Source organism: Hypanus sabinus, chromosome 8, assembly GCF_030144855.1.
Source record: "Hypanus sabinus isolate sHypSab1 chromosome 8, sHypSab1.hap1, whole genome shotgun sequence".
Taxonomy (NCBI): Eukaryota; Metazoa; Chordata; class Chondrichthyes; order Myliobatiformes; family Dasyatidae; genus Hypanus; species Hypanus sabinus.
In genome coordinates this window covers 20,387,628-20,400,661 of record NC_082713.1, presented here as the reverse complement: position 1 = coordinate 20,400,661, position 13,034 = coordinate 20,387,628, and the positions used below count along the sequence as shown (strand labels likewise).

General features: G+C 44.7%; 1 protein-coding gene across 1 annotated transcript in view; it reads right to left on the bottom strand.

Moving 5' to 3' along the window:
• ophn1 (oligophrenin 1) overlaps positions 1–13,034 on the bottom strand; it is a 231,309-nt gene that overhangs the window by 57,305 nt on the left and 160,970 nt on the right. The window contains exons 18-19 of the mRNA XM_059976800.1: positions 11,453–11,612; positions 4,598–4,745 (exon numbers count right to left, since the gene is read on the bottom strand). Of these exons, the coding sequence (XP_059832783.1) occupies positions 4,598–4,745; positions 11,453–11,612 (308 nt within the window). The remainder of the gene's footprint in view (positions 1–4,597; positions 4,746–11,452; positions 11,613–13,034) is intronic.

Here is a 13,034-nt window from a genome sequence, read left to right as displayed (position 1 = left end):
GCATTTGTGGTTTCTAAATGACAATAAATTGAATCTGAATATAGGACCCTGGTCAAACTCGATTTGGAGTACTGTGCTCAGTTCTGGTCGCCTCACTACAGGAAGGATGTGGAAACTATAGAAAGGGTGCGGAGGAGACTAACAAGGATGCTGCCTGGATTGGGGAGCATGTTTTATGAGAATAGGTTGAGCGTTCTCGGCCTTCTCTCCTTGGAGCAAAGGAGGATGAGAGGTGATCTGAGAGAGATGTGTAAGATAATGAAAGGCACTGATTGCGAGGATAGTCAGAGACTTGCTTTTTCCCAGGGCTGAAACGGCTAACATGAGAGGACACACTTTTAAGGTGCTTGGAAGTAAGTACAGAGAAGATGTCAGGGGTATGTCTTTTTACGTAGAATGGTGAGTGCCTGGAATGAGCTGCCGGCGGCGGATACAACAGGGTCTTTTAAGAGACTCTTGGACAGGAACATGGAGCTTAGAAAAATAGAGGGCTATGGGTAAACCCTAGGTAAGTTCTAAAGTAAGTACACGTTCTGCACAGCATTGTGGGCCAAAGGGTCTGTATTGTGCTGTAGGATTTCTATGTTTCTGTATCTATGTTTCTAATAAAGAGTTTGGGCTGAGATCCTTCACTGAGAATAAATGTCGGCTCTTTATTCCTCTGCACAGATGCTGCCTGACCTGCTGAGTTTCTCCAGCATTAATCTGGATTTCTAGCACCTGCAGAATCTCATGTTTTTCAGTTAACCTTAACCATTTTGGAGGTAACCCAAGACTTTGTAACATGGGCTTAATCAATAATCAGAAGAGTATGCATTATACAGAATGGGGGAGGGGCAAGGAATGAGCATCTTGTTTATTGATTCTAGCACAACAATTTACAAAATCAATTACAGACATGTACTTGCTGGGTCAAAGTTTTTCTGTAAATTATCAGCTTTTTCTTTGCTTGATATTCATGCACCACATTTAAATGAGGATACACCAGCAAAGGAGGAACTGCAGTGCAAATTTTACTAGAACGCTATCTGGATTTCAAGATTTTTTTGCCCTCCTTAACGTTACTGATTTAATTATTATATATATTTCTTATTTTAATCCAATGATAGGGTGGCATGACAGCATGATTTACAGCACCGGCAATCATTGATTGGGATTCAATTCCTGTAAGGAGCTTGTACATTTCCCCATGCCTGTATGTTTCCTCCAGGTGCTCTGTTTTCTACCCACGTTCCAAAATTCAAAGTAATTTTATTATCAAAGTACGTGTATGTCACCATATACAGCCCTGAAGTTCAAAGATATACAGTTAGATTAGTGAGTTATGGGCATGCTATGTTGGTGTCTGAAGTGTGACAACAGGCTGCTCCCAGATACAAGCCTGATTTGTTTCGATGCAAACAATGCATTTCACTGTATGTTTCAATATACATGTGACAAATAGAACAGATCTTTATTAATCTTTAATGATTGTACAGTCTCAGATTTGGGGACATTGTCAAAAAGTAACAAAATAATTAAATCATTTAGGTAACTCTTCTATATTCGAAGAATTTGCAGTTCTCCTCCATTTGAATGGATTAATACTCAAGTCATTACTTAATTTTATATTAGAGATTGGTAGATTCTGTAACCCAAAAGGGATTAAAAGATTGGGAACTCAAATGGTGCCGGTTTAGCAGAGGAAGAAACAAGAAGAATATGAGAGAATGAGTGTGGATGACAAACTGCTGGACTAGCAGTGAGCTGTCAGTAGTGGGAGGATACATTGAATGAATCATCAGATTATAATGGCAACAGGCAAGGACACAGCATCTAGAAATGTGACCTTCAGAAATATCAATTACAATATAAGAAGAATTAATGGATTTTCAAGCAATTAGGAACAATGGAGCACTACAGCAGAGAAATAGGCTCATTGATCTATCTAGTCACTGCTGAACTCTTATTTGGCTTAATCCCACCAATCCAAACCAGGACTACAGCCCTCCATACCCCTCCTATCCATGTTTCTGTTCAAAATTCCCTAAATGCTGCATTAGATCCTGCATCCACCACTTCTGTTAGCAGCTCGTTCCACAGAGTGAATAAGTTCCCCCTCAAGTTCCCCTTAAACATTTCACCTTTCACCCTTATCCCATGACCTCTATTTCTAGTCTCACCCAACATCAGTGGAAAAGCCTGCTTGTATTTACCCTATCTATACCCTTCATAATTTGCTGTACCTCTATCAAGTTTGCCCTCATTTGCTTATGCTCAACAGAATAAAGTTCTAACCTGTTCAACCTTCCCCTATAATTTTAGGTCCTCATCATCCTTGTGAAATTTTCCTAGTACTCTGTCGAGCTTATTGATATCTTTCCTGTAGGTAGGTGACCGAATTTCCCCTCTTCATGTTCTTTGAAATGGGTCTGGACTTTGCTTCAGTTTTGAATTAGGCAGCCCTGTGTCACTGCTGGCAGAGATGCCGCCTGACAGCTCCAGCAGCCCAAACGGTAGGTTAATTGGGTGCTGTAAATGAACACTAGTAATGTGCGTAGAAACTCGAGGGAAGCCAATAGGAATATGTGGATCATACATTCAGTAGCCACTTTATTAGATACCTCATGGACCTAATATGGGGTCACTGACTGTACATTCACAGTCTCTTGCTGCTGTGGCCCATTCACTCTAAGGTTCAATGTGATCTGGGTTCAGAGATGCTCTTCTGCACACCACTGTTGTAACACATTTGAGCTAATGCCACCTTTCTGTCAACTTCAGCCAGTCTGGCCATTCTCCTCTGACCTCTCTCATTATGAAGGCGTTTTCACCCACAGAACTGCCACTCACTGTATGATTTTTGCTTTTCACACCATTCTCTGTAAACTCTAGATACTGTTGGGCATGAAAATCCCAGGAGATCAGCAGCTTCTGAGACAGCCAAACCACCAATCTGGCACCAAAAAATTATTCCATGGTCAAAGTCACTTAGATCACATTTCATCCCCTTTCTAACGTTTGGTCTGAACAACAACTGAGCCTCTTGACCATGCCTGCAAGCTTTTATGCATTGAATTGCTGCCACCTGATTGCTTGATAAGAATTTTGCATTAACAAGCATGTGTACCTAATAAAATGGCCACTGAGTGTATTTTTCAAGGCAATTAGTGGAACATGTGATTGTCTTTAGAATTGGATGCACTCTCTCTGTACGATACAAAACCGGGATAATGCACTGATCCCGTGAAGGCCCTGAGCTCACCAAATAGTTTCAAGTCAGATACTTGTGACAGGAGGAAGCAGAACTCCAGCAAACAACCATAGAGGCCACTGTCCCGAAAGCTCCTCTCTCCGCAAATGCTGCCCAAGCTGCTTCTTCCAATTTCTTTTGTGTTTCAAACAACCCCTGGTTAATCTTAAACGGAGAGATGGTTAGACACTTGGATGTGGTACCAAAGGGCTTCCTGCCTTCATGAAGGATCAAAGATTAACTTTATTCACCATTAACGTTTACATGGATTCGGAAAATGCTGTGGTGTGCTAGCACAACCCTCAAGAAAGAACCACAAAAAAAAAGCAACATTCAACAATTATGAAGAATAAAGAATTATATAAAAATAAAGTTAGAGGTTGAAGGACGGATATGGAATAAAATACCATCTTGTACTTACAATGCAAACAGTATTATAAAATGTGGCTTAAAGTGTTTACAGTGCGGTGACTGAGGTAGAGGGGCTGGAAGCAGCCAGGCAGAATGGTTGATCAGAGGAATATGCACAAAATGCTGGAGGAACTCAGCAGGTCACCCATGGAAAAGAGAAAACAGTCGATGTTTCAGGCCAAGACCTTCCTTTGGGGCTGGAAAGGAAGAATACGAAGTTGGGGGAGGGGAGAGTGCAAACTAGAAGGTGATAGGTGAACCCAGGTGAGGGGGGAGAGAGGGGATGAAATAAGAAGCAGGAAGATGATAGGTGGAAAAGTTAAAGGGCTGAAGAAGAAGGAATCTGACAGGAGAGGAGAGTGGACCATGGGAGAAAGGGAAGGAAGAGCCAGAATGGAGAATGGAAAAACAAAGAAAGGGAAGGGGAAAAAATTCCCAGAAGTTAGAGAAGTCAATGCTGATGCCAAAAGGTTGGAGGCTACCCAGATGAAATACGAGGCATTGCCCCTCCAACCTGAGAGTGGCCTCATTGCAGCAGTAGAGGAGGCCGTGGACCAACATGTTGGAATTGGATTGAGGAGTGGAATTAAAATGGTTGGCCACCAAGAAATCCTTTCTGTTACAGACAGACGAAGGGGCTCAGCAAAGCAGTTCCCCAATCTCTGCTGGGTCTCCCCAAGATGGAGGTTAATCAGATTAGCAGCCTGGGGGGGGGGGGGGTTAAATGGAGGTCATGAACTTGGGTTAATGCAAACAAAAGGGAAAAAGAATCAGTGCTGATTATTCTGGCGCAAGATATGGACTTGTCCACCAATTACCGCTCTCGTTTCTCCCTCATACAAACACAGAACCTTCCCTGTGTCACACAGAGAATGGCCAATTACAACACAAGTAAGAGGCAGGCGCCTTGGCATCGCTGCTCAATGCCGACGGCCAGTGAAACTGAATGCTGACCTTCCATATCCACTGAAGTGGACACGCTGATATTGGACCGGTGTCGTGTGGGCCGTTTGGAGATGGTGATTGGTTGACGTTTCCGCAGAGCAGCTCGAGGTGGGGGTATTGGAGGGGCAGCATTTTCCTCTGGCGGGGACTGGAATATCTGGAAAAATGGGAAAAAGTATTATCTAGCATACTCTTCAAAAAAGATTAACATCTACCAAATAAATGTTTCCAGTTCAGCAAAAGCATCAAGCAAAAACGGCAGGATACAATTTCTGTGACTTTGCCTAAATTAACGACAACATTCTGGCTGAGTGTCTAAAGCAATTTTTCAATGAGTCTGTCCAAGAAGTCTGGAGAATTTCTAGTTCGGGTGTTCAATCTGACCAAGTGGAAATCCCAGGTGTAAAAGCAGGAAAGACAGAGTTAACACCCTCAGAAGAACAAAAGCCTCAAGACTGGGTACTGATTGTACCCAGTACAAGCTCAGTCACAACTCCACGTTCCCATTGTGAGAGAAAGCCGCCAACTGTGAAGAGCACTCAGTTGTGTTGATCTAGCGCCCTCATGTGGCCATGCACACTATCGCAGCCAGTTCCCTCCAACTAACAGAAACCCCCCCCCCCTTTGAAAGGGGCTTAAACACAGGTGAACTTGGAGGGGTCTGAGTAGTTGGGAGACAGAGGCAGGATTCATTGTAATGAGGGCTGGCACAATAATCTCCATCAAGACCTTCCACTGGTTCCTGAAGATTGTTATAGCCGGAGATGGTATTTGGGGCCAAGCTCTCACTACCTATTAAATACGCCGAATGGGTTGAGTCTCAAACAGCCCCTGACAACCAAGACCAGCTCCTGGCCTTTAGGTGTGGCTTTGTTACTAAGCTTGGCAGAACCACTTCAACTGACAGGAGAAGGGGTGAAGGAAGGCATGTAACTGGCACCTTAAAACACATTACTTTGGGTAGATGGGGTTCGTTAGCCCTGGTTGGCAGCTCACCTAGAAGAAAGAAAATTCTGATCTCAGACCTCCGCTGCCTTGCCGCTATACCCACTCATCAGGAAGGCTTTGGGAGTAAACCCCGAGGGAAAAGTACGGAGCTGGAGTCCCTAAGGCAGTCCTACATTGTGTTCAACACTAACTGGGTACTCCGGAAATGCTGCTGGTACCAAACTGTATCAGTCTCTGCCGCTCCTTTCAGTTCATCAAGTGTGTGGAGAGGGGGAGCTTGCCACACGGGCAGCAGCTTGCTCTCCATGTTGTACTGCCCTGGCTTGTGTATCTAGGCAGCTGGGATGCAACATCCATGGCCGACCCTGGCCAACGTAGGCCTCGGTGAGGCACTCCACCTGTCAAAGGTGACCACAGATGCTGGATCCTAGCTGCCCACGTGATACACAAGCCAGGGCAGTGCAATATGGAGAGCAAGCTGTTGCCCGTGCGGCAGGCTCCCCCTCTCCACGCAGCTGATGGATCCAAAGAAACAGCAGAGGCAGACACAGTTCAAACTCTCATGACACTGTAATATCATAATATGATATGCAGGCTGGCACTTGCTGGAGTTGCTTTGGGTAAGGGGCCTGCCAAGTTCCAAACTTGTCTCTTACTATCGGAATACAGGGAACAGCTACAAGTTTGAAAAGCTACCAGTCACACGGTCGTGGCCATTCATGACCTGCTGGCTGTAGTTCAACTGTAACAAACCAGCCCCCCCCCCCCCCCCACACACACTTCATTGACTCCACCTCTGAAAAGCAGCCAACAGAATCAAGGTCACTCACTCTTCCCCCCTCACGCCACCCTTCCAAATTAGGCAGAAGATGCAAAAGCCTGAGAACACATACCAGCAGACTTGAGGACAGCCTCTATCACTCGGTTACACGGCCTTCATATAAATCTCATGGAATAGAAGTTGAACTCTTATTTTTCCTGTCTGCGTGAGAGGCTCGCACGAGAGGGCACAGTTTTAAGGTGCTTGGAAGTAGGTACAGGGGGATGTCAGGGGTAAGTTGTTTTACGCAGAGTGTGGTGAGTGCGTGGAATGGGCTGCCGGCGATGGTGGTGGAGATACGATAGGGTGTTTAAGAGACTCCTGGATAGGTGCATGGATCTTAGAAAAATAGAGGGCTATGGGTAAACCTAGGTTGTTCTAAAGTAAGGACATGTTCGGCACAGCTTTGTGGGCCGAAGGGCCTGTATTGTGCTGTGGGTTTTCTATGTTTGTTACATCTCATGGTCTTTGCACCCTGTCCACCTGCACTCTACTTTCTCTGTAACTCCAATACTTCAGTCTGTGTTCTGCTTTCTGTTGCAATACCCCAGTGAACTTGCATTTGGAATGATCTGTCCGGATGGAATGCGAGCAAAAGCTTTTCTCTGCGTTTGGTGACAATATACAGAGGACAGGCTGGATGGGTACATGGATGGTAGAGATATGCAGGGCTATGGTCCCGGTACAGGTTGATGGGAGTAGGCCGTTTAAATGGCTCAGCAAGGACTTGATGGGTCAAAGTGCCTATTTCTGTGCTGTACTTTTCTACGACTCTAATAACAAATCAAAGCCAATAGCTGGGTTGATATGTCCCTCATTCCGATCCCATTACCGAGATAAGAACACAGAAGGTATGCTGGCAGTCCAGTGTAGTGCCGTGTGAAATAGCCCACAGCACTGTCTGACGATCAGAACAGTGGCAGAGCAAGTTTAGCCCAATACCACATTCATCAACATCTGGTATGGAAGAGCCAGTGTGCAGAGCCAGAAAAACAGGAGTGTTGCGAACTCAGCCATCGCCATCATGGGCACCGTCAAGGAGCAATGCCTCAAAAAGGTGGCATCCATCGCTAAGGACCCCCATCACCCAGGACATGCCCTCCTCTCATTTCTACCATCAGGGAGGAGATACAGGAACCTGAAGACACTCAACGTTTTAGAAACAGCTTCTTTGCCTCTGCCATCAGATTTCTGAACGGTCCATGAACACCACCTCACTATTTATGCTCTCTTTCTGCACTCATCATCATTTTGTGCCATCTCAAATGACGTAGGCGATCATGTACTCATGACCATAATTGTTCTTGGCAAGTGTTTTTTTACATAAGTGATTTACATCTTCTTCTGGGCAGAGTCTCTGGGGAGGCTACACATTGTCCAAAGGTGGCCTGCAGGCTAGGGAGGGAACCAGAACTCTACACCTCCTTTGGTGGAGATATATCTATCTCCACCCTGCCACACATCTTTTTGCACTACTCAGTTTTATACATACTGGTGGCATCCGTTGGTCTCAAGAGACCATGGATCTGCGCCTGGAGTTTCCAGGGCACAGGCCTGGGCAGGGTTGTAAGGGAGACCGGCTGTTGTCCAAGCTGCAGGCTTTCCCCTCTCCACGTCACCAATGTTGTCCAAGGGAAGGGCACTAGGACCCAAGCAGCTTGGCACCGGTGACGTTGCAGAGCAATGTGTTGTTAAGTGCCTTGCTCAAGGACACAAACACGCTGCCTCAGCTGAGGCTCGAACCAGTGACCTTCAGGTTACTAGTCTGATGCCTTGCCCACGCGCCAACTTTATATATATATATATATTTAGAGTGCATTTTATGTCTTGCACTGTACTGCTAAAACAACACATTTCACAACATATGTTGTTGATAATAAACTTGATTCTGACTCAGTAAAAGCTGGATCTAGTCATTCTTAAATCACGATCTTATACACGGCCTCAGAGTTAAAGTTAAGTTACAGAGAAAGGTTGAACAAGTTAGGTCTTTATTCTTTGGAGCATAGAAGGTTGGGGGGGGCTTGATAGAGGTATTTACAATTATGAGGGGGATAGATCGAGTTGATGTGGATAGGCTTTTTCCATTGAGAGTAGGGGAGATTCAAACAAGAGTACATGAGTTGAGGGTTAGGGGGCAAAAGTTCAGGGGTAACACAAGGGGGAATTTCTTTGCTCAGAGAGTGGTAGCTGTGTGGAATGAGCTTCCAGTAGAAGTGGTAGAGGCAGGTTCAGTATTGTCATTTAAAGTAAAATTGGACAGGTATATGGACAGGAAAGGAATGGAGGGTTATGGGCTGAGTGCAGGTCGGTGGGACTAGGTGAGAGCAAGCGTTCGGCACTAGAGGGGCTGAAATGGCCTGTTTCCGTGCTGTAATTGTTATATGGTTATATGGTTAAAGGTTATGGAGAGAAGGCTGGGGAATGGGGCTGAGGAGGGTAAAAAAGGATCAGCCATGATTGATGGCAGAGCTGACTTGAAGGGCCAAATGGCTTAATTCTACTCCCATGTCTTAAGGTCTTTTCTGTGGGGAAGTTGGTTTATTGAACACTAAACATTTTGAGACAAATGAAAGTCACCACATAAATGTAGGTTGGGATCTGGTTGCACCACTACAAGAAATGCAAGTCCCAGTCCCTTATGGGCTCTCTGTAACTCATCAGCCACCAGCACTAGTATCTTTTCTCAGTGCGTTTAAAGGTGAGCCACTCTGTGTGAAGAGTACTTCATAATTGGCTGTGGGGGAAGAATAAACTGTTAACAGTTCTAAAGCAGGGTGGGTGACTACACGCACCACTGCCCCTCACTCCTCTGCAGGCCACAGAGCAGCAAAAGTTATTTTCATTTCCCCTGTGGACATTGGAAACATTAGTTGCAAGTGCTGGACTAGCCAAATCTCAGAGACCTGAGGCGACAAAACAGCATGAATTGTTATTAATAGTTTTCCAGCCTGGGGTCCATGGACCCCTTGCTTAATGGTATAGGTCCATGGCATGAAGAAGATCTGGGAACCCATGGGGGCACTTCTGTGGTTATCACTACTCTGAATTACCGATGAATATCAAAAATATGTTCTTACTTGTTGTCAGCATCCTGCACTTCTCCTGCCTGGATTAGAGAGCATGTTGTATGAATATAGGTTCAGCGAGGTAGGACTTTCCTCTTTGGAGTGAAGATTGAGGATGAGAGGAGACTTGATATGAGGCGTACAAGATGTTAAGAGGCATTGATAGAGTGGATTGCCCAAGACATTTTCCCAGGGTGGAAATGGCTAATACAAGGGGGCATAATTTTAAGGTGATTGGAGGAAAGTGTGGGGGGGGGGGGGGGAGGGTGGAAATGTCTGAGGTAAGTTCTTTATACAGTGAGTGGTGGATGTTGAACATATTGCCGGGGGGGGTGGGGTAGAGGTAGATACATTAGCATTTAAGAAACTCTTAGATAGGCAAATAAATGAAAGAAAAATGGAGGGCAATGTGAGAGGGAAGGGTTAGATTGATCTAAGAGTTGATTAAAAGGTTGACAACATTGTAGACTGAAGGACCTATACCGGGGGTCGGCAACCCGCGGCTCCCGAGCCATTTGTGGCTCTTTCACCTCTGTGCTGCGGCTCCCTGTGGCTTTGGGAAATAATTGGTCAGTATTTAATTAAAATGTATTTTATGTTACTTTGTTAGCTTTTGAAATGTAATTCTAAATTTGAAGATTATGGTGATCTTGTACAATCTAAGTGTGGCGACACATTTCCTGGCACATCCGAAACGGCTCACAATTAGCCAGCATTCCGGCTAAGGGAGATAGCCTACGGGGGTTTGTGAGTACGCGTCTTTTGCAGCATCTGCGTCCATGGGGGCTGGGTTGAGGGAGGCTTAAAAGCAAGGCTGTTTAGTTCGAATAAAGTTATTCGACTGCAGTTTACTGACTGCGTGAGCACACCGCTACAACATGTTTTTATCGCTGGCTGTCCAGAGGGGAGGTGCTGAAACGCTTTGTCGCGTGTCTGGAAGAAGTGAAAACTTTCCTGGGCAGCAAAGGGCTCACCTTTCCTGAGCTGGAACAGCCAGAGTGGCTGGAAAAGCTACACTTCATGGTAGACATGACAGCGCACCTGAACACGCTGAACACAGCTCTTCAGGGGAAAGGACGTACAGCCCTACACATGTTGGAGGATGTTTTGGCATTCGAGCGCAAGTTGACAGTGCTTGCCAGAGATTTACAGAAAGGCACATTGTCTCACTTCCCCAATTTGAGAGAGTTCAAACAAGGTCACGACATGATAAATTCGGAGTATTTACATTCTGCAATCATCGCAATGCAAACATCGTTTGGGAAACGCTTCTGTGAGTTCAGAGAGGAAAAAAACACATTATCCTTCCCGGTCACTCCCCTAAGCATCGATCCATCCCTACCGAATACGACTGCATTGTCAGGTGTGAGTCAACCTGACCAAGTATGATAAATATTTTAATTGCCTATTATTTTACGTATATTCATATGTTTTCATTGTTCAGTGAAATAGTCCTTTTATTTTTCAGGTTGACAGCTGGCTGACGTTATTTTTGGTTTGCTGCTGGCGGCAAATTTAAGTTTAGCGTTTTTCATAAACACAAGAAGGACTCAAATAGACGTTGAGTATTTTACTTAAAAGTAACCTTCAACCCAACATCTTATTTTCGGAGTTCAAAATGTTTTTGTTGCATGCAGAAATGTAATTTCGTTTTCTCTGCAGGAGCTCATCAATTTCATAAATGCAACACATTATAGTTTGTTTATACATAGCATAAAGGCAAAACAAAACGTTGTATGCAGTGTTATTTCATTTTAAATGTCAAACGGGTTTTGCGGCTCCCAGTGTTTTCTTTTCTGTGGGAAACGGGTCCAAGTGGCTCTTTCAGTGGTAAAGGTTGCTGACCCCTGACCTATACTGTGCTGTAATGTTCCATTTCTCTAAATGTAGCTTGGAGTCAGCTCTCCAGAAGGCCCAGCCTGCATTACTTTAGCCACCAGAGCAGCCATCAATTATCATACTAGCCTTCACTTCTGCAGTAACAATGGAAAGCTGGCTTTTACTCAGACTCAACAGGGTGCAACTTACCTTTTCGTAATGCTCGATCAGGATTTCCACAACGATGTTCTGAAACTTGATGTTCATCATGGCCGCCACAGTGTCTTCCTGAGGTCTCATTAATGTCGGCCCAAATATCACACCCAAGTTGGAGGCAGTCATCAGGTTCTCCTTACTGTGACTACAAACACTGCACAAGGACAGAGTGGTGCCATCAGTCAACAAACCAGAGCAGGAGTTAAACCAACGTGCCCTTCCTGTCAGCCTTCTGTGATTCGGGAGTGTTGTAGGGGAAAGAATAGTCAGGGCTAATTACTAGTAAATAGGAATGTGGAATCTGCTAATGTGGAAACAGTGAATTCCAGAGAAAGACAAGAGAAATGGTATGAAGCAGCAACAACATCCAAGTTTCAGGAACTTCATTAATGATGTTATAGTATGCACCCATTGTAGTAATAGAAAATGGAATTTACCGTTAGAACTGTGGAAAATCATTTTATTCTGTAAGTCTATTAAGTCTTCCTTCTGGTCACCATTCCACTATCAAAATTCCGTTTTACTGGTAATCTCATCAATTGAAAATGTAAAAGCTGTACCAAATTCATACTCGGGTACATTGACTTTGACTGGCCTGGTGTGCACCGGTTTTTAATAAATTGCCTGTTATTTTGAACACCAGTTCCGTGTGATCTTTCTGTCTGCTCCTACAGGGAGCATGTTCCACTGGATCACCGGGTGAGTGCGGTCAACTTGGCCGTCATACCCCTGGTAATCCTCTTCCTCGTATCCAAGGAAACAATTTCAAAACTCACCACAGCCACAGATGTTATTTTTAAAGGAGTTTGGGAGCACACTCACTGGCCAGTTTACCTGCTTGTAAAAGCAATATCTAATCAGCCCTTCACATGACAGCAAACAAGAGAAAACCTGTAGATGCTGGAAATCCGAGCAACACACACACACGCACACATACACACAAAATGCTGGCGGAACTCAGCAGGCCAGGCAGCATCTATGGGAAAAAGTACAAAGTTTTGGGTTGAGACCCTTCATGCGGCAGCAACTCAATGCATAAGAGCATGCAGACTTGGTCAAGAGGTTCAGGTGTTGTTCAGACCAAACATCAGAATGGGGAAGAAATGTGATCTAAGTGACTTTGACTGTGGAATGATTGCTGGTGCCAGATGGAGAGATTTGAGTATCTGAGAAACAGCCGATCTTCTGGGATTTTCATGCACAGCAGTCTCTAGAGTTTACAGAGAATGGTGAGAAAAACAAAACAAAATCCTGTGCGTGACAGTTGGGTGGACGGAAACGCCTTGTTAATGAGAGAGGTCAGAGGAGAATGACCAGACTGGTTCAAGCTGACAGGAAGGTGACAGTCACTCAAATAACCACGCACTACGACAGTTTCTGAATATACAACATGTCAAACCTTGAAGTGGATGGACTACAACAGCTGAAGGCCACAAGCATACAACCTATGTCTAATAAAGTGGGCACTGAATATAATAAAAACTGGGCGTTACTGCATACTTGTCAGCCTGCCACACTATCTTAACCAGTTCTACAGTGCCTTTTAGGGAAGAAAACCTACTATGACTATATATGA